At 41.9% G+C, this 24211-nt stretch overlaps 1 protein-coding gene across 1 annotated transcript in view; it reads right to left on the bottom strand.

Annotated features, from left to right (window-relative positions):
- The window catches only part of TAF2 (TATA-box binding protein associated factor 2), a 209330-nt gene that overhangs the window by 11091 nt on the left and 174028 nt on the right, over nt 1-24211 (bottom strand). The window contains exons 23-25 of the mRNA XM_082258212.1: nt 17334-17563; nt 15089-15190; nt 12645-12750 (exon numbers count right to left, since the gene is read on the bottom strand). Of these exons, the coding sequence (XP_082114338.1) occupies nt 12645-12750; nt 15089-15190; nt 17334-17563 (438 nt within the window). The remainder of the gene's footprint in view (nt 1-12644; nt 12751-15088; nt 15191-17333; nt 17564-24211) is intronic.

Below are 24211 nucleotides of genomic sequence, written 5' to 3'. Positions count from 1 at the left end.
GGGAACGAAGGGAATGACCCCATCCGAAGAAACAACAAGCCTAAACCCAGTGAAACCCACCAAAACAGGTGGAACAAGATAAGTACATGATATAGAAAGAACATGACCTCCTCCATGATGAGGAGGTTGCCTAGCCAAACAACAAATCTTGCTAAGTGAGACCTCTAGGAGGAGGTTTTAATCGTCACAGCACAATAGCACATAGTGATGAAGAAGTATCCCTGAGATTTGTAGAGAACTGAAAGATACAATCCCACATAGCTAGACCGATCGAAAGGGGCAAGGTGCACTGGAAGCACCCCCAAAAGGGTAGGGCAGGGATGAAGTTATACCACTAGCCTACACTGGGGAAAAGGAGCCACCAAAAGAGAATGAGGATATAAAAAATGGAAACATCTTGATGTGTCTGAGGCATGATAGAAGAGATCTCCACAACCTGCCCAATCCTGAGCACAAAAGAGAAGTCTGAGAATCTCCTGACCCCCAATCCCCCGACTTCTCAGCCCCTTTGTAGTAATTACACATTTAAGTAAAAAAAAAAAAACAAAGCCCCCCTCCACCCCCACAAATACAAGAGAAAAATGGCTCTGACATCAAAAGGGCTAAAAGACAGTTACTGGTAGCTTTTAGCCCACCTCCCTACAATCTGTCTGTTGTACTTTCTCACTGCTCCTCAAGCCCTTCACATTACTTGTTCTGTCCAAGTCCTACTCCATAGAAGTCATTGTTTACATACACTGCACTGGCCCACAGGGCTGTAACGCAGTGTACACACAAAGTTTTTATTCGTTCAAAACAGCGGGCTGAAAAAAAATAAAAAACTTGAAGATCGCCAAACTAACACAGCAATGTTAGTGCAGTAATCTTCCTGCTGAGCTATTGTGTTCTGACAGAGGGACATTTCACCCCCCCTCCGACGACCGCTGCGGCATGACGTCACCAGGGCAGGAAAGCGAAGTGGGCATTTCGGAGCATGTGAAGTGCTGATTAGGATGTTATCATCCTGCGCACCACCAGCACTTCCCCCTTCACTGCCTTGCTGTTCCTACCGCCTTCCTCTTCCTACACAGCGGTTGTTTTAGCAACAGCTTGACGTGCATGGAGTGGATGACCCATACAGATGAGCCTGTTTCTTTTTTTACTCCATGCAAGTTTCCAATTTGGATAGTATAATATATGTTTTAATATACTACACTTATGGCACTTTTCCACTGCAAGTACTGGCTCGGCTCTACTCGGCCCGGTTTGCTTTTACACTGCTGGAACCGCATGGTACGGTGTTGGAACGGTTCGGTACGGTATGGTTTGCTTTTCCACTAAAGTAGTACTAAAGTTAAGTGGGTGGAATAACAACGATTATCTAAACAATCAGTGGCTAGTAGTGACTGCATGCAAAGGATTGTGGCATATGGTACCGGGTATGGTACCCTCTTGGAACCACAATCGAGGTGGTACTGTTTTTGAAAGCCGTATCGTTCGGTTCCATGCAGTGGAAAAGCGCCGCCGTACCGAACCGTTTCTACACCGTACAATGCGGTACCAGCAGTGGAAAAGCACAAAAGCGAGCCGAACTGTTCGGTTCCATGCAGTGGAAAAGCGCCATTAGAGCAGCTTTTCTCCAGTTTTCTTTTTGTCTGTGCTAAAAACCAGTAGCTCCGCCTATTATCCTCAAGTGTGGATTACACCTCTTATTTCTGGCATTTGTAAAAGAAGCAAGGCATGCAGATACTTTGTTTTGAGAAGGTTTGACATTATCCATTGTAAAGCTTTTCAGATCAGAGAAGTCCAGTCTAATTTTTGATGCCTGAGAGGCACAGATAAGCGGCTTTGAGCGCTATAGCTCCCTAAATATTTTTTTGTGAAAATATATTTTCTCAATCATCTCTTCATTAACATGCACACTTACATTGCCCAAGCTTGCAAGGTTATAACTATGGAGGTGAGGGATGTGAGAACAGAAGACAACATTTTTAATCTTTATTAGCTTTTCTCAACAAACAGCAGCAACTTAAAGGAAATCCAACTTGGCTAATCATGGTCTTTTCCTTAGAAGAAACTTTTTGGGAGGTCTGTGACAGTCTACTGCCACCACAGACAAAGAGTATAGCACTTAGCTTTTTGGCTATGAAGTTATACCTGGTTAGACTGATATTTGTTGAATCCATTGCTACCTAAAAAGGCTGCGCTTATTTGATCAAATGGTGTAAATTATGCCCCTTCTTAAAACGTATCCAAGTAGCCGCTGCAGACTTAGATCTACAGTATTTTATTTCCTGTACAAGTCTGCTTTATTGCAAACACATGTTCAAATGGTAGGCAAAAGCGATGGGGAACATTTGTGGAAGGAAGAAATGTGAAAGTGATTATTAGGATTTCCGTTTGCAAGTACAAAGTAATTGTATTTGCAACTGAAATGGACATTTCACTGCGTGTGGGCAAAATTTGATCACTCTGCCAAACCAAAAATCTGACCTGAACAGACTGGGTGGAAATTACGATAAACGGACTTAAGCGGCATAAAAAGATCTTTTATTTATCTGAAGATCGTACACCGCGTGTATCTACTTAAACTGTTGCTATTTTTGCATTGCTAAAAAACAGAGCAATGGACCTTTCTACAGAACTGCGGTGGCCTGAGGTTATTCAAGTTAGTTCACGTAAAAAATGCTATTATTAATGCTAATAATATTCAGAGTCTTTAACTGGATTACTACACAGGACGCTAGCTATGTGCTGGAACACATAATGCTTAGTATAAATAAAATGTAACAATTCGTGCTTTTCTATTTCGTTTCCAACAAATTAAATTTTTACTTTGATGCATAAACAGGGGAAACCATATTTACTCATTACCCTGTTTCCCCGAAAATAAGACAGTGTCTTATATTAATTTTTGCTCCCAAAGATGCGCTAGGTATTATTTTCAGGGGATGTCTTATTTTTCCATGAAGAAGAATACGGTACACATTTATTGTTGAAAAAAAAAAAAAAAAAGGAAATGTATTACCTGTATACTGTACGGTAGTAGTTGTCATCACAAACCAACTAATTACATCCTCCTGTGTCTTTTTAAACCCCCCCCCCCCCTTCTGATCGTCCTGTGTCATTTTGATTCCCCCCCTTCTGATCCTCCTGTGTCATTTTGATTCCCCCCCCCCCCCCACCTCTGATCCTCCTGTGTCATTTTGAATGCCCCCTCTCCTCCTCCTGTGTCTTTTTAAGTAATCCCACTCCCCCCGCCCCTGTGTCAGTGGATAACTTCACCAAACATCCACCCCACCCCTTTATCAGACATTTCCCCCCTACCTCAGTCACCCCTGTGTGTCCACACAATGTGCCCGACTCCTGTGCCTCGCGCGACTCACTGTCTAGTTGCGAGTCAGCCAGACTCTGTCAGGGTAGAGCGAGCAGCAGGCGGCAGCATGTCCTCGCGGTGGCGCTGGCTCTCTGATTACAAAACCTCGAACTTCCTGTCTGCTCCGGCTGTGCTGCGGCCAACAGTGAGCTGCGCGGCGGCTCCCGCTGCTACGGTCCAGAGTTACGGTAGCTTCGGGGGGGGGCCTTATTATCGGGGAGACCTTATGTTCGGGGGAGGCCTTATTATCGGGGAGACCTTATGTTCGAGGGGGGGGGGGGGGATGCCTTATATTTCAGTGAGAGGCAAAACTGTAAGTAGGTCTTATTGTCGGGGGATATCTTACTTTCGGGGAAACAGGGTACATATGCAAACTGCATATTCTCATGAAGCAAGTCTATAGTTATGACAACTCACTTCAAGTATACAAAAAAATAAAATGTATTTCAATTTAATAAAAAAAAAATATGCAATAAATATTTTCAGCCCAGTGCAGAAGGTTTTTACTTACATGTTTGAGCAAACAATTGTGCTTCTGCTGCACTGAAATCCCAAACAGTGTTGTCAGCTCTGTCCAATTCTTACCTGATGGGCCAACAGAATCCCCTCCTCACTCCATAATACAGGCAGGAGGTTTTCTGTAGTCCTGCTGTGGAGAATTGGGCAGGGCTGATTGGGATTTTAGTGCAGCCATGGATTTCACTGGATTTCTGGCAAATGAACAGGTATTTTATTTTGCACTAGAAGCATTTTTAAAGGGATAAAATATGGAAAATGTGTACGTATTGCAGAGATTTTAATTTTATTTTGTCCTATCCTGCATTTTAGCCGTTTCTGGACCATGAAAAGTTTTACACCCTTAATGACCAGGCCATTTTTTGCGATACAGCGCTGCATTATTTAACTGACAATTGCGCGGTTGTGCGATGCTGCACCCAAATAAAATTGAGGTTCTTTTTTTCCCCACAAATAGAGCTTTCTTTTGGTGATATTTGATCACCTCTTCGATTTTTATTTTTTGCGCTATAAACAAAAAAAGAGCGACAATTCTGAAAAAAAATATATATATATTTTTTACTTTCTGCTATAAAACATTTCCAATAAAAAAAATAAAATAAAAAATCAAATGTTTTCATCATTTTAGGCCAATATGTATTCTGCTACATATTTTTGTTAAATAAAAGTCCCAATAAGTGTAAATTAATTGGTTTGCTCAAAAGTTATTGCGACTACAAACTAGGGCAAAGATATATGTAATTTTATTTTTTACTAGTAATGGCAGCGATGAGCGATTTTAAGCGGGACTGCAACATTGCGGCGGACAGATCGGACACCTGACATTTTTGGGGGGGGCCAATGACATTACTACAGTAATCAGTGCCAAAAATATGCAGTTACTGTACTCATGACACTGGCAGGGAAGGGGTTAACACTAGGGGCAATCAAAGGGTTAAATGTGTCCCTAGGGGATGCTTTCAAACTGTGGGGGGATGGGCTTGCTGAATAAACACAGAGATCTGTGTTCCTAAATAAGAGGAACACAGGATGCCTGTGTTCATTACTGACAGAACAGTGGTCTGCTGTGTTTGGTACCCGGCAGACCGATCGTTGGTATATACAGCGGGTATAGAAAATAATCACCCTCCTTTAAAATAATCACATTTTGTTGCCTTGCAGCCTAAAATGAAGACACACACACAGTTTTATTCAGCTGTCTATACTCAGCACCACTTATAACATCCAAGAAAGATATAACACCAACATGTCAGAAAAAAATAAATTCAAAAACAAAATCACTGAGTTGGAAAAAGGATCACCCACCCCCCCTCCTTAAAATGACTGTTGCACACAAAGACATTGGACTTTCAACTGTGATCAGCTATGGTCATTTTGATTAGCTCAGTGTGAAAAGAGCTTTCCTGGAGAATTTCAGTCCCTGGTAGTGCAACTGAAGCAAACAATCAACTGGCAAGTCAATGTCAAAAGATCTATGGGATAAAGTTGTGGACAGGCAAAAGTCAGGAGATAGATACAAAAAAAAAAAAAAACGTCAAAGGCTTTATTAAGAACTAGAAGCACAGTGAAGTCTATTATAAAGAAGTGGAAGGTATTTGGTACAACACAGACCCTCCCTGATCAGGACGTCGCTCCAAACTGGATGAAAGAGCCAGGAAAAAACTGGTCAGAGAGGCTACCAAGAGGCCTACAGCAACTCTGAAGCGGTTGCAGGAATTTATGACAAAGAGTGGTCATTGTGTGCATGTGACAACAATATTACAAATTCTCCACAAACGTGTCTTGTAAGGGAGGGTTGCAAGAAAAAAGACACTCCTTAAGAAAGGCCACGTGCAATCACGACTGAGCTTTGCCAAAACGCACCTTGAAGATTCACACACGGAATCACACGGAAAAGGGTTCCACGCAGAAAAAGGTATTATGGTCAGATGAGTCTAAAAATTTAACTATTTGGCCTCAACACCAAACAATATGTCTGGCGGAAATCCAATAAAGCTCACCATTCAAATAACACCATTCCATGTAGGTGGTAATATCCGGTTATGGGGGTGTTTCTCTGCAGCAGGGTCTGGAACACTTGTTCGGATAGAAGGAAAATTGAATGGGGCAAAATACCATCATATTCTTGAGGAAAATCTGCTACCCTTGGCCAAAAAGTTGTCAATGGGAAAAATGGATTTTTGTAAGATCTTACCGTAAAATCCTTTTCTCTTAACCACTTAAGCCCCGGAGGATTTGGCTGCTAAAGGACCAGGGTTTTTTTTGCGATTTTTTACTGCGTGACTTTAACGGACAATTGCGCGGTCGTGCGACGCTGCACCTAAACGAATTTGACGTCCTTTTTTTCCCACAAACAGAGCTTTCTTTTGGTGGTATTTGATCACCTGTGCGATTTTTTGATCACGCGCTATAAACAAAAAAAGAGCGTAAATTTTGCAAAAATAACAATATTTTTCACATTTTTTTATATGAAATTCCCCCAAAAAAAAAGTAAAAATCAAAATTTTTTAACATTTTTCGGCCAATTTGTTTTATGCTACCTATGTTTGGTAAAAAAAATCGCAAAAAGCGTATTTTGATTGGTTTGCGCAAAAGTTATCGCGTTTACTAACAAAGAGAAAGATTTTTGTAATTTTTGGTGTTTTTTTTTTTAACGCGTAATGGCGGCGATCTGCGATTTTTTTTTCGGTACTGCGACATTGCGGCGGACAGATCGGATCCTTGACTGACATTTTTGACACTTTTGGGGTTACCAGTGACATTACTGCAGTAATCAGTGCTATACATATGCACTGTTACTGCAAAAATGACACTGGCAGGGAAGGGGTTAACTTTATTGGACAGGGAGGGGTTAAGTGTGTCCTAGGGGCGTGCTTTCTACTGTGTAGGGACATTCCTATTGGTGTAAAAGCAAAGATCAACCGTTCTACATAGTAGAACGGTCAGATCTTTACTTTTACACAGGGAGAACTGACAGGCAGCTTGTTTACACAAGCTGCTCTGTCTTTCTCCCTTCACAGGAGCGATCGCAGTGTGACTGGCGGACATCGAGTCCGCCGGTCACATGCACTGACTTGCCTGTGAACGAGCCGCGGCGGGCGCGCGCCCGCCCGCGATAGGCTCGCAAGTCAGTGACAGGCGAGTGACGTACCGATACGTCACTCTGCCTGGCCGGGGCTGACCGCCGCAGTATATAGTCGTGCGGCGGTCGGCAACCGGTTAAGCTCATTGACAGACGTAGTCTTCTTGATTCTCAAGAGCTGGGTTATGTTGTCTCCGCAGGAGTAGGACTAGGCAGAAAGACAAAACGTTCTGGCTCCACCTTAGGGGCAGTCCCTGAGGGTATATCCTCCCTCTCTCTGCTACAGGGAATCAGTTCTGTTCTAAAGCAGTAACAGAGAATTTAACCCAACCCAACTCAATGATAGAGGGGCGGGTACTACGTCTGTCAATGAGCTTAAGAGAAAAGGATTTTACGGTAAGATCTTACAAAAATCCATTTTTCTCTATCGCTCATTGACAGACGTAGTCTTCTTGATTCTCAAGAGCTGGGACATCCAGAAGCAGTGCCACAAATGAGGGGTGGGATTGACAAAAATCAAAATCCAATCTAGAAGGCCCAACCGGTGCCAAACTAGAAGTTTTAAAGGCTCATTATAAACAAAGAATGAGACTCAAAAGAAAAATTTCCAACGGAAAAAACCCTCGAGGCAGACCACTGGTCTCCTCAAATGGCGGCCTGCAAAACCTTGCGGCCAAACACGGCATCAGATGATGCCATTACATCAACTTTATAATGTTTTGTAAAGGTATGCACTGACGACCAGGTAGCCGCCTTGCACACCTGGACCACTGACGCCTGATGGCGAAAGGCCCATGACGCACTAAGCGCCCGAGTGGAGTGCGCCTTAACAGGGAACGGGGGCTCCCGACCCTTAATAGAATAAGCCTGTACCACCGTCTGTCTGATCCATCTGGAAATGGTCGCGGCAGATGCAGGCAACCCCTTTTGGGTCCATCCGAGATCACAAAAAGTGAAGCCGTCTTGCGAAACGAGTCTGTCGTTTTCAAGTATACCCTGATCGCCCGAACCACATCCAAGGAGTGTAAAGCAAACTCCCGAGGATGACTGGGCTTAGGACACAGGGAAGGTAATACAATTTATTCATTCAGATGAAATTCTGAAACCACTTTTGGTAGGAAGGATGGATTCGGACGAAGAACCACCTTATCTCTATGAACCACCAGATATGGTGAACGACAAGATAATGCGGCCAGTTCTGACACCCTGCGTGCAGAAGTAATAGCCACCAAGAAGGCCACCTTCTGGGACAACGTAGGTAGAGGAATCTCCCTAATATCTTCAAAGGGAGGTTTCTGAAGAACCGACAACACTAAATTAAGATCCCAGGGGGGTAACGGCGCGTGCACTGGCGGAGCCAGATGTCGCACCCCCTGGATGAAATTCCGCACCAAGGAATGAGTAGCCAAAGGCTTCTGAAAGAAGATAGCTAATGCTGAGACCTGACCCTTGATAGTACTCAAGGCCAGTTTCTGCTCAACCCCTTGTTGCAGAAAAGCCAATATTCGACTAATCGAATAAGACCGTGGACGGAACCCCAGAGGTTCACACCATGCAATGTAGGACTTCCATGTACGATGATAAATCTTTCTGGAAGTCGCTTTCCTTGCTTCAACTAGAGTAGGAATAACTGAAGCTGACAAACCTTTGTCCTTCAGCACCTGGGTCTCAATAGCCAGGCCGTTAAAGCCAGCGATCGTAAAGCAGGATGGAAGATCGGTCCCTGAGACAGTAGGTCCTCCCTGAGAGGAAGTCTCCACGGGACGTCCGCCACCAGTCTGACCACGTCGGCGTACCAAGCTCGACGAGGCCAGTCCGGAGCTACCAGAATTACTGGAATTCCTTCCTCCTTTATCCTGCGAAGAAGTCTTGGCAGTAACGCGAGAGGAGGGAATGCATACATTAGCTGGTATATCAGTGCGTCTGCGGTCTCTGCTAGAGGATCGCAGGAGCGAGCCACGAATCTCTGAACTTTCCTGTTGAATCGTGATGCCAACAAATCCACATCCGGGGTGCCCCACCGTAGGCACAACTGGTGGAAAACGTCTGGATGGAGGGACCATTCCCCCTGATCCAGAGTCTGACGGCTGAGATAATCTGCCTGCCAATTCTCCACCCCCGGAATGAACACCGCAGAGATCGCTGGAACAAATCGTTCCGCCCAGCGAAGAATGCAAGCCACTTCTTTGGCCGCTCGGACACTCTTGGTGCCCCCCTGGTGATTGACATAAGCCACGGCCGTGGCATTGTCCGACTGGATCCGAACCGGGCTGCCCTGGAGCTGCTCGGTCCAGTGAATCAGACAAAGTCTGATCGCTCTCAGTTCCAATACATTTATCGGTAACCTGGATTCTTGCGGGGACCAAAGTCCCTGGACAGATAACTGACCGAGAATTCCTCCCCATCCGGATAGACTGGCATCCGTGGTCACTATCGTCCAATATATTGGCAGAAATGACTTTCCCTGGCTGAGCATCGGAGACCGAAGCCACCAGACCAGAGACTCTCTGGTCTGTTTGCTCAATCGGATCTGATTGTCCAGGGATTCCGGATTCCGATTCCATCTGAGAAGAATCTCTTGCTGAAGAATTCGGGTATGGGACTGGGCAAATGGGACTGCTTCGAAGGAAGCCACCATAAACCCCAGAACCCTCATGCAAGTCCGAAGGGAAGACCAGCTGTTGGATAGTAACAACTGGACTGCTGATTAAATCTTTCGGAGTTTCCCTACCGGAAGGAAAACTCTTGTCCTGACTGTGTCTAGAATTAGACCCAGATATTCGAGCCTCTGGGTGGGAACCAGAAATGACTTTTGCTGGTTCACCAGCCACCCGAATTCCTGTAAAGAAATCATAGTAATTTCTATGTTTTGTAGCAAGGTCTGAGGAGACTCTGCATGAAGCAGAAGATCGTCTAGGTAACCAAGAATCGATATGCCTCTTTAGCGCAGTAGTGCCAACACCTTCGTGAAGACCCGAGGAGCCGTGGCGAGACCGAAAGGTAACGCCACAAACTGATAGTGGTTCTCTTCTACGGAAAAGCGTAGAAAAAGCTGATGTCCTGCGAAAATGGGAATGTGAAGATATGCGTCCTTGATGTCTATGGACGCTAGGACATCCCCTGGATTTTTATGTGTCTCCCCCTAGCGCAATAGCGCCCCTCAGAGTACCTGCTTCTCGATCCCCACAGAGAGAGAGAGAGAGAGAGGGATCCCCAAGGCTCACCAACCGATGCAGTGAAGTTTCCAACCAACTGCAGTCAGCGTCTGTCTTTTACAGACTGGAAGGAGCTGTTGCTTTTTCCCGGGTAGAAGGACGTGGCTCCGCCCCCTGTGTACGCCTTCCGGCGTTCCCAGCTCTCCACGAGGTAGCTGGGCTCATGAAACATGGCCGCCCCCATACAAGAGACATAAGACTCCAAAAACATGGCGGCCGGCGTGACCTGAGGACATACATGCACTTGGTCTACGGCAAAATGGCGGCGGACCGCCAAAATCGTTTTCCCAGCACATCCACCTGCATCTCTGCTAAGTGGCGATATATGGATCTACAGGAGATACACTACAAATAAGGTAGGATTATACCTCCTATGTCTGCTGTAATGTTACAGTCTGCTGGGTAGAGTGTTAGCTCTCAAACCAAGTCCACTTCCCACAAACACATACTGTATTTACAAGGGGGACTTTTTAGTGTCAGATATATACTGACCATGTATGGAGGGGCCCATAATTCATACTGCCTCATAACGAGGAAAGAAAAAAGGGAACGTTTACTCACCATACCAAACCGACAGGCACCCTCTCTTCACAATACCCTCTCCACCGGGGTGGGGGGTTGTGGACCACTCCGGACTCCTCGACTCTCTGGTTCCTGGCGTCCAAGCGAGCTTTTAACTCGCAAGGTCAGTCCCTCCACTGGGACTCCGTCGCGGCCAACCCAGCGCGGAGCTCTGGTCTGCACGCGCTCGTAGGCAGAAACCGGGGTGACCACTGGATCTCAACATCCAGCCCGTCGCCTGGCCCCGCATACTTACTTGAATGTGTTGCGGCCGACCAAGCGCAATGCAATGGTCTGCGCGCGCTCGTAGGCCGGCTGGGGTGACCACAAGTGTTGCCCAGTCCGGCGTTTTTGCTTGAAGATCTCACAGGAAAAAAACACTGGAGAAAAACTACCTAAAAAATGTTTTTTCTAAAGAAAAAAATCTTGCCAGGACCAAAAGATCCCAGCAAGGAACTTAGGTCCTTACTCCTGACTAGACAGAAAAAAACTGATTCCCTGTAGCAGAGAGAGGGAGGATATAACCTCAGGGACTGCCCCTAAGGTGGAGCCAGAACGTTTTGTCTTTCTGCCTAGTCCTACTCCTGCGGAGACAACATAACCCAGCTCTTGAGAATCAAGAAGACTACGTCTGTCAATGAGCGATAGAGAAAAATGTTTACCATTCAACATGACAATGACTCAAAGCCCAAAGCCCACAGCAAGAATGTCCTTGCATGGCCTAGTCAGAGCCTAGACTTAAAGTGGTAGTAAACCGCAGCTTAAAACTCAGCCCTCCAGCAGCGCACGGTTACCTCTGACAGGGCTTCCATCTTTCTTCAAGGTTTGTGGCAGGGCCACGATGATGTCACTCCTGCTTATGCAAGCGGGAGCCCTTGGCTATGGCACGGAGCTCTGAAGGTCTGGCATACCGTGCTGCAATGTCACCGGCTGTATGCAGTGTGAATATCTCCTAAACAGTGTATGGTTAGGAGATATTCACTGTTCCTACAGGTAAGCCTTATTATAGGCTTACCTGTAGTTACAAGTTAAAAAACTGAGTAGGGGTTTAAAATTGAACATCTGTGGAATGACTTGAAGGCCGCAGTCCACAAACGGTCACTATTAAATCTATCTGAACTTGAGTAGTTCTGCAAAGAAGAGTGGACAAATATTGCAAAATCTAGATGTGCAAAGGTATTAGAGACATATCCCAACAGAATAAAAACTAATTGTAAAGCAAAAGGTGGTTTAACAAAAAATACTGACATGGGGGTGATCCTTTTTCCAACTCAGCGATTGTTTTTTTTCCTGATGCGTTAGTGTTATATTTCACTTGGATGTTATAAGTTGCACTGGGTAAATACAGCTGGATATCATAAGAACAGTGTCTGTCTTCACCTCAGGCTGCAAAGCAACGAAATGTGATTATTTTAAAAGGGGGGGTGATCCTTTTTCCAACTCAGCGATTGTTTTTTTTCCTGACGTGTTAAGTGTTATATTTCACTTGGATGTTATACGTTGCACTGGGTAAATACAGCTGGATATCATAAGAACAGTGTCTGTCTTCACCTTAGGCTGCAAAGCAACGAAATGTTATTATTTTAAAGGGGGGGGGGGGGGCAATTTTTCCTCCAAATTTTTGGTCTTGTTCTTTTAGATCGCAAAAATTATAAAAAATTAAATCTCAGTGGTAATCAAATACCACCAAAAGAAAGTTCTATTTGTGTGAAAAAAAAAAGGATATAAATTTTGTTTGGGTAAAGCATTGTAGGACTGCACAATTATGAGTTAAAGTAGCGCCATGCTAAATAGCAAATAAAGGTGTTCGCAATTATCACACCAGACATCACCCTGAAATAATAAAAAGTGAGAAGGATTTACAGGCAGAGCAGAGTAATTATTGTTTGATTTGCCCCTGAAAAAATACCAATACCTGGTGTTGATGGTCTTTCCAACATATTTAAATGATGATAAATGAATGCTTGGCTGTCATGCACAGTATCCATATCTATTTCTTCCTCTTCCGGTACATTTGGGAACTGTAAAGGAAATCAAAATATATTACAACTTCCATGCTAAAATAACCAATAATATAACAGTTACTAATGGGTGCTACAGGATAGAGGGAAAATATGAATTTCATAGAGCACTAAATTTTATATTTAGTGATTTAATATTTTTAATGTGTGTAATTTAAAATGTGTGATACTGAGGATTCTAAAAGTTAATAGGTGAATTCAGAATGGCTATACACTAGTAGATGTACAAACATTACTACAAAAATTCTTAAAACATTTGATGCCTTGACGAATGTCATTAGACAGTACTTCAAATATGCTTTTACCATTTGATTTTGGAACAAATGGAATTTCCCAAACAAAAACCTCATTCACTGTTAGAATTAGTTTGAGAAAAAATTTCCATCCTGTTCTTTCGAATTTAATCGTCACTGCAGTTGAAAATGGACGTCAATTTGACCCCATTAATGATCAGAGAATCAAACGAACATTCTTAAAATTTAAAAATTTTGAATAAAACTCTACTATTGTATGGCTAGTAGTACCCTGTACAGGATAACTTCAATTCCAATACATGTAAGGCAGTGTTTATCTTGCGGATGGCCCAGGCTATTTTGTGAACTCTCAAAAAATAAATCAATAAATAAAACGGGTCTGGAAAAAGTCCAAGCGACACGCTTTTTCATTAGGCTTTTATAGTTATTCGGTATATTTTACACTTAACCAATGTAAAAACCCAACAAACTGCTTGAGGTCAGCCATGCCACCTTGCCGCTATTATGAAGTTAGCATAAAGTTTGGGTTGGGTGTGTTCCCCCTCTTTTTTTTTTTTTTCAGTTTCCTCCATCCAAAAAATGTAAGACACAGAAGATCAAATAAGCTCCCTAAGGGGATACACACTATGAGAAAATCAGAAAAATTCTGTACGAGGCACGATCATTCGATTTTTGTATAGTTTGTACACAGGTTTCAACATCCGATTCAGACTTTGCAAAAGAAAATTCCCAAAGGGACAAACTCCAATTTTTTTTCTAGTATATGAACAGAATGAACGATTTTCATTTATTGTGTACCGTTTTCATTAAGAGAAAATCAGAAACAAAAGACTGCATGATCAGAAACCATAAAAAAAAAAAAAAAAGCCTTTGCTGTAAGAGAATTTTTGTACATTATTTCCTTCCTCGGTTACGACTTGCTGTGAAACAACAAGGAAAATCTGGTTATCATTTGCCAGATTTTCTTATAGTGTGTACCAGCCTTTAGAGACTGAAACTGCAGTAAAGGATCTGCGCTGAAAAAAACACACCTGTGGCATATAAATTAACATAAAGTAGAGATAACTTTATAATAAACTGACACTTAAAGGTGAACTGCAGCTTGGACAATTTTCTCCTCCTTGGAGCACTCCTGCACCATTTATATATTTTTTAAAGATTATATACAGTACAAATACCCCCCCCCCCCCCCAACAGTGGGCAATTCAGGATGCCACAGAAGCCAGCACTATGTAATTAATATGTGATGATACTCAACACAGCACTCTAGCCAGCAAGATAGCCCTTAGGGAGTGTGTCTGATCACCTCCTGCTCACAGTAAGTGGATTAAATGCTGGGCGTCATTCAACCCAGAAGACAAATGGCAATAGACTTCAGAAAGGACATTTTGCAGGTGACAGAGGGAAGGGGTATATTCCTGAAAGGTACAACAATTCCATTCTTCAGCACATCTCATGGCATAATAGGCTCTTCCAACATCTGTTTTATTTGCAACAGAATGCTTTGCATTTCCAAATGTGAACTAGCTGTTGAGGGGGCCCATTTTGTTTTCAAAGATGTGTTGAGAAAAAAAAAAGGTTTAAAACCTCACACATGCCTAAGTACCTTTTCTGGAGTGAAGGAATTATGTGATATAATCCAACTGAAAAGCTTCAACACTAGGAGAAGCTGCCAAATATAGCAGAGATGGAGAACATGATTCCTGCCAGTGCGTGGGCATGTCTCTCAACACAGACCCTAGTCTGTGTGTCAACTGCCATTATCTTTACTCTTTCAGGCTTTTTTTGTGTTCTGTGAGATTTTCCTTCATTACCTGTCAAAGGGGGCAGAAGTCACTATAAGGGGAAGTGATAGGAATGTTCCCAATCTGGACACCGACAACACTGAAACCTCACAGAGATTCTAACCCCTATCCCCTTTATCAAATGCCAACATAAAAAAGGAGAAATTTACTTTATCTACAGTGCCCAGAAATGTCCACAATCCTGGTCTATCATGCTGTATTTCCTAAGCTTAAATAGTAACTTCCTGAATTTCAATCTGAGTTTTAAGTTACTGCTGTTCTTCTCTTTGTCTCTAGTACCTGTCCAGGTTCCAATGCAGATTCAAGTAGAACCTCCGCTTTCCTTTTCACACCTTGCTGATGGACAATCATACTGGAAACAACTTCTTTAACATCTTCCTCCTGTGAAAACAACCCAGGTTAAGAATATACTTTATAATCACAGCAGCCAAACTACTGTATATTATCAGACTTGTTCAGAATGCAACTTTGTGAATATATATATATATATATATATATATATTTCTAAAAATCCCACAACCCTTTTCACCTCATAAAGCTTATATGTGCGATATATACTGTAAAAGCAAGTAAACAGTCATGAAACAGCCACACAATACAAAAGGCCACATGCGTGAACTGGCAAGCCTATCGTCATGATCATGTGAATTGTATGTGATACTGTGCAACCATTCAAACCAGTGTGTTCCATCAGGAGAAAAAAAAAATAAGAAAAGAACCTTGAAGCCCTTTTCATCTGTCATTTCAGATGTGCTAAGCAGTGTAGTTCTGATATAATAGCCTGTGGGTTTTTAAATGAAAGCTGTGCAGAAAAGAAAAAGAAGCACTAGAGGCCTGCCACTCTATGCAATGATGGCATTTATTTTAAAATAAACTAAACATCTCTAGAACACAGTTGACTTACTGTGTATCATAATGCTGAAAAACAAGAAAATAACACAACAGGACCTATTTTTTGTGCATTAAAATGCATCCTTTCATTTTGAATAGGCTGGTTGTAAACCTTTTTTTTTATTTTTTTATTAAAATAACAAACATGTTATACTTACCTGCTCTGTGTAATGGTTTTGCACAGAGAAGCCCTGATCCTCTTCTTCTGGGGTCCCCCACAGGAGCTCCAATCTCCTCCTCTTCATCGGGTGCCCCCACAGAAAGCTGGTTTACATGGGGCCACCCGTGCGGGCTTGTGACCGAGTCCTGCTGCTGCGTCCACTGACACAGACAGCGGGACTCTGCCCCCCATGTCACCGGATTTGATTGACAGCAGCCGGAGGGAGCCAATTGCTCCTGCTGCTATCAATCTGTCCAATAAGGGGAGAGACAGCGGCTGGAGCTCTGGGGCACAGATGGTTTTTCACCCTAATGCATGCATTAAGGTAAAAAACCTTAAGGCCCCTTTCACACGGGCTTTCCGATCCTGTCCGCCTGCCAGTTTTTCAGGCGGACCTGATCGGATGCTCCATGCTGCCCTATGGAGCAGCGGATGTCAGTGGAGACATCTCTGCTGACCCCCGCTCCTATCGGATCCGGTTCGTAAAATCCGGAAGGATGGAAACCCTATTTTCCATCCGTCTGGAGGATCGGATCGAATGAAAACGGACGGACGGTCCGTTTTCATCCAATCTCCCATAGAGCAGAGCGGGGCTTTGACAGCTCCAACATCTCTGCAAAGTAAGCGGAGAAGGAGCTGTCATACGCCTGCTCAGTGGGGATCGGCGGTTCGATCCCCGCTGAGAAAAACAGAGTCTTGCCGGGCGCACCGCCCGTGTTAAAGGGGCCTAGGGCTTTATAAAACTACTTTAAGTATGGCTCACTGTGTTTTAGTGTGAATGGGCCCCTTTGTAATGCACTTTATTTATGCTGTCAGTTGTTGACCTTTGTGGAAAGGGTTCGGGGGTTAACTGCTTTGAGGTCCAGGGATATCAAGGTTCTAAACCTTAAAACTAGAGTTTGCCTGAATTATGCTCACATATACATATACTGTCCCATAAGCACGTTATACAACTGTACAAACTGCCTATCATATAGGTTTTAGTAGATCGCAACAGGTAGTTAATTTAAAGGGAATAGCTTGGACCTCCATCAGGTTTTTTGCTACTGGTCACCAAACAGGCATAAAACTTTGGATTTCCGATTACCTAAATTAAATCAACATACAATAAAAGAAAAAACAAAAAGGTCCCTATTTTAGGGATCCCAAATCTTCTAAATAAAAGGACAATTCACTGCCCTTCAGACTTTAGTAAAAGTACTACGACCCAAAGAAGACCAGATGTGTTCCAGACCTCTCATAGGTGCTCGCACATTAGTAGCTAGTCTGATGACATTCTGGATCAGTCATTTTTAGGTCATGTACAGAAAAAGCGAAAAGCCGATTTAGGTAGAAGCTTCTCAGCTATGTCAGATTTTTATAGTATAAATGACTGCCTGCTGCCAATATTGTGGATTATTTCTAAACTAAGAACATGATGTTAAGCTACATGTGCATTAAACTTTAAGAACCCATGTATATTAATAATCTTACGCTGCTCTGAAATCCTCCGACTTGCCCGTGCATGTTGGCGCTTGGCACAAGATCCTGGCTACTGGTCACCGGCTCTGGAATGATGGTGGGGTTTAGTACAGCTTTTTTTTCCTTCAAGTTAAGGACTAGTCCAAGCTCTGGCAATGGCAGACAGGAAGGCCTGCTGAGGCCAAATAGTGTGTGGTAGAGGTCCACAGCCCCACAACGCAGTCTCCAGTCATGTGAAGTACCTGCAACATTTAAAAGATTGGTGATTACTGCGAAAAGTTACTATGAAGAAATATACATAATTTAGTTCCTTCAGGTGTAAATTGACTACTGATTAAAGGCATGCAATTTTAAATAAGAGGATTCTGGAATTAAAACACACTCAGGGGACACAAACTGTTTATTTGTTTGGCCTGTAACTTTAGATCCAAAATCAGCCACTCTCAATCCGGACTCCATGGAATTCCAGAGTTGCCCCAGAGGTTGCTAGGGGCTTCTCGAGCTGTGGCGGACTGACCTCCCATCTGATGGTGCCTTCATAATTTCAGCTAAAACACCACGTGGATGATCATTTTAGCTGACTGTAAGGGTTGCATTCTAAGCACCACTATGACATGAGCATTCTTTCCACTGACCACTAATATAAAGAGCATTTTCTTAATGACCCCTGATAGACTAATCTTAGCTGGGGTTTCCTGAAACCTAAAAATTATTATAAGGGTTCCTATGGGGTAAAAAGGTTGGCAAAGGTTGTCTTAGATGATTCCGAAGCACAGTAGTGTATTAAAGCTGACCATAGATGTATCAAAACTTAGCCAGTGCAGCAGGGACCACCCGAATTTCGATGTGTCCCTGTTCAACAAAACTTGATTGTTATTTAGACTTCTGTTGAACTGGAATGCTGGAATTTTGTCTTAGTCAGGTTTAACAAAAAATGAATCAGCTATGGGCTGCCTTACACAAGAGCTATAATAAATTAAAATCCATATCATGTATTTTTGCAATCTGTGTCTCATTGGAGAGATTTCTCTTCACTTCTGGTCCTTTAGACAAAAAAGAAGTTAAAGAAAAACTTAACAAAAATGAGGGGAATCTGCTCTTGGATGGGTATTACTAGAGAAACTGTTCCCAGTGGAAGATTCGGCTGGTGACAACCCAAAATTCTGAATTTTCCTTCACTTTCAGTTCCGGTGACAATAGTCACTGGCACAGAGAAATATTCTCCAATATAGAGACACAGACAGCAATAAAAAAAAAAAAAAACCTAAAGAAGAATTTTAGGTATGGATATTTTATACATACAATGGTCCAGCTTGAACCAATGTAACTATGTATAGATCATACCTGGCTGATGCCCCTGGAAGTTAGTAATCACTGAAGTAGATAAAGCTACTCCAGTGATCTTCACTGGTTTCTTGGTCCCGTGCTGAGTGGCTGCCTTCTGCATTCTGAACACTGGAGGTTGACCAAATAGCATTTTATGAATGAAGGCAAAGCATTTGCATTCTCCGATTGGACAAGCGTCTGCTTACTGAACACAGGTGGTCAGCCTCCTGGAATGAGCACCATTCAGAGAATGGTTTGCTATCTCTTTACTGTTCAGAAAATGCGAGTTGCCTTCATTCATAGAATGCTGAGTGGCCGACCTCCTGTGTTACGAATGCAGCAGGGCAACCACTCGGCATAGGACTCAGAAACAAGTGGATTACTGGTGTAGTGGTGTAAGCTTTAATAATTTCCAGCGGCATCAGCCAGGTATGTATGTATAATATATGTATAACTGCTCGACCTAGCTAGATCAATGTAACTACAATTAAAATATCCCTACCAGGAATTCTTCTTTATTAGGTTCATAAATAGGTTCTGATTTTTCTATACACTATCCAAAGCTTTAAATAAAAAAAAAAAAATAAAAAAAAAAAAAAACAGGGTTAATTGTCCCCACAGTGTCAAAGTTAAAGGATAAGTTCATCTTTTTTAGCATGTTACATGTTTAACCCCATATTCAGGGTGTAACGTGTTACGAACAGACCGGCTCCCACACCCCTAATCCCCCTTTGTGACAGCTAGTGAGGGATCTTCTCCCCCTCGTTAGCTGTCACAATTTAAAAAAAAAAAAAAGGCGTCAGAGCAGGGCTCCGCCTGCCAGCCCAGGTCACTCATTTACAGTCCTCTGCAAATAGAAAACTACAAGCCCCGAAGCCTTTGTGGCTCTCTGCTTGTAGTTTTCAATGAACTACCACAGCGCTGTGGAGCACTGTGGTTGTTCATTGGGTCCTCCTGTCAGCTTGTATCTGCTTGCCCACACGATGTACGGGCACACATATACTGACAGGTCTGCAGGAGACCTGCATGGCACCAGCGATCTGCTGATTGCTGGTGCAATACTTTAGAGGCGTTTTTTACCTGCTTAAAAAATATGTGCATTTATTATTTTTTATTAAAAGGTGAAGTTATCCTTTAACAACTTACTTTACTTATTAGCTGACAATCAGAAACCTAACAGCAGCTTTCTAACAGATTGCCATGGCTAATATAACACATATAGAAAATGTTACTGAGACTTTGAATGTTATGCAGTGAACAGAACGCAGACATGCTGTGCTTCCTTCAAGTAAACAAAATCGTATTCTGTACTTCAGGACACAAAGAAAGGATCCAGGTCCCTGCTATAACATTTGGCAGATTGTTTTCTGGCGAGCAGCCTGTTAGTTCACCCCACCTCCCAGAGCGCAAATTGCTGATTAGAAAATATATCAACAATGAACAAATTCAGAGCTCCGAGATACACAATTAAATCCTTGTTCAAATGTGTCACACTGCCAAGACCTAGGGGGTACAATTTCTTACAGTGCGGTTTTCTGTGCAATAGCTAAAACAGTTATGGGGAACGCCTCAATTTTTTTTTTTTTTTAATTTTTTTAACTAAACACAGTCTATATGGTGCAGATGATCAAATATATAAACACAAATTACTGGAGACCATATTCATCATAGATTATCCATCTACCTCATCTAGCCATGTATTTTACCTAATTACCAAAAAGAGGCGTTCACAGAAAAAAAAATTTTTAGCGTGCTATCATTGCACAAACACATTCATTAATTCTTCATGAATTAAAATAAACTTTGTTTTATAGCACTGATATAAAATCTATCCAAAACTTAAGAGTATAAAATTGATGTATACATTCAATAAGAGCTTAAACAAATCTTTACATTAAATTTATCAGTATACATTACAGGAAATTTTGACCATATAAATCACAACTAGGATTTTTTTGTTATATGTAATGTACTTGATGTATATACAGTAGGTATTAAATTTAATGCAAATTTTTTTTAAATTATTAAATAAACTTGAGATTTTATACTATTTTTGGATATAATGAGTGCTATAATTTAAGTCCTACATAGTGTATTCTATCCATCATTTTGTTCATAGAATATATATATATATATATATATATATATATATTATTCTGAAATGAGAATATGCAAGGATATGTTATTGTGGATCTGTTTTATTTTATAGATTTACCAATAATTGATACATTAATATTGAAAATTATACCGATTCCCAAATATTCACAGTATTTGCTAGTGTTGACAAATATGACATTAGCTACAGCATTGGCACAGTGAAACATTGTAAAAATGCCAAAATGTAGAAGAAGATTTTGAAGCTGTTGGCATTTGCAAAGCATTAAATGTTTTGCAAGATATTTCTGAATCTAGGGGTGCCCATATGGTGAAACAGCGAAGGCTTTACCCATAGTTTAAGTGCACTAATATGAATAATCCATATATAAAAATACAAAAACAAAACAAAAAAACAAAAAAAAACAAAAAAAAAAAAACAAAAAAAAAAAAAAAAAGAAAAACTGGGATAGACGAAAACTGCTTTAAAAGTTGCAAGTAGCACACACTGCATAGCATACAACAACCAATGAAATAAATCAGTACGGAACCCTTCAATAACTTGACTATAGACTAGTGGTGTCCAGCTCTTGAACTTGAAGCCCAGTAATGGTAGTTTTTTCCATGGGCCAGGAGGATGCATCTTATAATATAACTAAACTAATACTATAAATAAAAACCAACACAAATTAATTTTTTTGGCATAAGTAAATGGCCACGGCACTTTATTGGTTAAAAATAAATTATTTATTCAAAATTCCATCAAATAAATTTCAAATCCAACAAAATTATAAAACATACATCTGTATCGCTCAGTCCCAGAACTCGAGCGAAAATAAAACATATTTAAAACCAGCAAAGTCCCCCCTTGATTCAAGGGTGACTCTACCACATAAAGTGCCAGCGACGGGTGGAGGGAGGGGAGCTCGCCAGGCAGTCACTTCCCAACTGAGGGGCTTACCTCAGGGACCCCCTATATAAAGCCTTGGGTAAGAAGGTTCTAGAGGGTCGCGCGCTGCTGTGAAGCCTGCCAAAACTGTCCCCTGTCCCATGTGCGAGGGCACCTATTACTTGTGCCCTCTTACCATTCTATCAGGTGGCATCAGATCTACATTTTACCATTTATGTCATATCTACATCTTACCATTTATGTCATATCTACATCTTACCATTTATGTCATATCTACATCTTACCATTTATGTCATATCTACATCTTACCATTTATGTCATATCTACATCTTACCATTTACATAAACAGAGGTCACTGAAGACATAGCTGCCCATACCAAATTTAGCAGCATCAGCATTCACTTGTTAAATTGACTAACACTGGCTAAAATTTATATTTAAATGTTTATACATTTTTAAAGACATCTAAGGCTTTGGTTTACAATATAGGCTTTGAAGGTATATACTGTATTATTTATATTTTTTCATAACTGACAAAGTGTTTGGAGAACACTTCCATTCGCCAATTGGTCCCTGATCATTAGCATAGATCTGAACTGTCAATAAGAAGTAGTAGATTAAAGGACACTCCGTATGGGAATTGTGAAAGGCAATGTTATTCTACAGACAGGAAGGTGTTAGGTGGAACCCAGAACAGAAATATTGAGAGTGCCATTGCTGACTTGTCTTTGAAGATGCACTAGAGCCAGCCCGTCATCCATCCTTATCCTTGCTATACTACTACTTGTACTACTAGTGAGCCACTTAAAGACTAACTGCAGCTTTAGCAAAATGTTACACCCATATTAATCTACCGATTGCTGGTGAAATGCTTAGAAAACTCCTGTGAACATAAAAAAAAAAAAAGTTTCATAAATACAATTTTTTTCCCTGCAAAAACATGTGCATCTATTTTTTTTTTTTTTTTTTAAGGTGGACTTAGCCTTAAGTGCTAGCATGTACCCCATGCCTCCTACCTGCTAGTGACATGTGGCCTAATGACTTGCCATTCAATGGTTCTTGCAAAGTTCCAGGCACACCACCACTTAGTAGAGCCAGCTGCATAGCATAAATTATCTTTTAAGCCATCTGAAAGGGTGGCATTCTAAACACCACTGTAAGAAAGAGGAGGGCATTTAAATCCATTGACCCTCAATAAACGGGTTTTAGTGGTTTCAATGTTATTTTAAGGTGTCCTCTGGGGTAAAAAGGTTGACAACAGCTAGTAACATTAAACACTTCCCCGCAGCTAGGCTGGTCCCTTACCCCCATGTTCTAGTGGTCTAGGGTCCCGACATCAAGGCCAGTGCAGGGTCTGCTGATGGACAGTCCATTACCAGATCATGGGGAAGCACCGCCTGTCAGACGAGCAGTGAATCAGCTAAGTAAAACTGTTTCTCCTCTACCCCAGGCAAAAGGAGCAATTAACACTTGTAGTGCAGGGTCACAGCCATGCTGCAAGGGCAAATCTTTTTTTCTGCCCTGGGCTGGGCTTTAAAAGATCCCATCTTACACATCTCTGTGCCATTTGTAAATTAGGCTGCATCACATGCTGCTTCTTCCTTACTAAGAAAACCTAGGCTCATATGGTACATGACACTTCGGCTGCAGAGGTTTTATGTTTTTCCTGATGCACACATCAAGCACTTTTACAAAGACTCTCAGTGGGAAACCATGAAACGCATGATGCTTGCTCAGCACGTCGTTTCCAAAAAGTTACAAGTGTTGTTGATGTGACAGGCTCAAATATCCCTTTCACACATTATGAGAGAAACCTGAGCAGGAAAACCAAAAAAGTCCCCTAAAGATGGCCTCAGTTAGTAATTAAGCCAGAAGTCTATGTGTGGTATCCCAGGGGACAGAGATTGTGGTTAAATGCATATGCCAGAGCGTCTTTTCTCAATGAAAGGCTTCACAAATAAGTATTTACATGGGGCACATTAAATACTGCTCAGCTTTGCTAGAGCCCTTTATGCAACACAAGCAACTTGTTCCTAGGCTCTGTACACTTAAAGCAGAACTCCAGGCAGGGGTTAAACTCCACAAAGATAATAGTTATTCCCCATCTGCCCTGTGCCATTTTTGTAAACCAGTTCACAGCCTGTGAAAACATCACATGTGCCCATCCAGCAGGTACAACCTTGAACAAACAGCTGCCATTGTCAATGTTAAAGTTGCAATTGCAATATATGTATAGCAAAAACTTTCATTTTTAGTTCTGGGTAGAGTAGGGAATTATTTAAAGCCTTGCCAGTTTTTTTTTAGTTTTTTTATTTGCTACGTTACATAAGGTAGCTTTCCCTTTTCCTCTCCCAAAGACATGACAGGAATTAAGCAGAAATCTCTTCAAATTGAAGGGAAATCTCCTCTTCGATAGCGGTCACTGAAATCAAAAGTGAAAAAATACTACCTCATACTTACAGTTTATTACAGTGATTTGCAGCTTCCATATATGCTGTGGAAGGGGAGAAAATTGGATTTTTGACTTACCGTAAAATCCATTTCTCTAATGTTCATGGAC

This window comes from Pelophylax lessonae, assembly GCF_965119305.1.
Source record: "Pelophylax lessonae genome assembly, chromosome: 5".
Taxonomy (NCBI): domain Eukaryota; kingdom Metazoa; phylum Chordata; class Amphibia; order Anura; family Ranidae; genus Pelophylax; species Pelophylax lessonae.
Note: the sequence above shows the minus strand (reverse complement) of the source record. Positions and strands in the feature narration are given on the sequence as shown.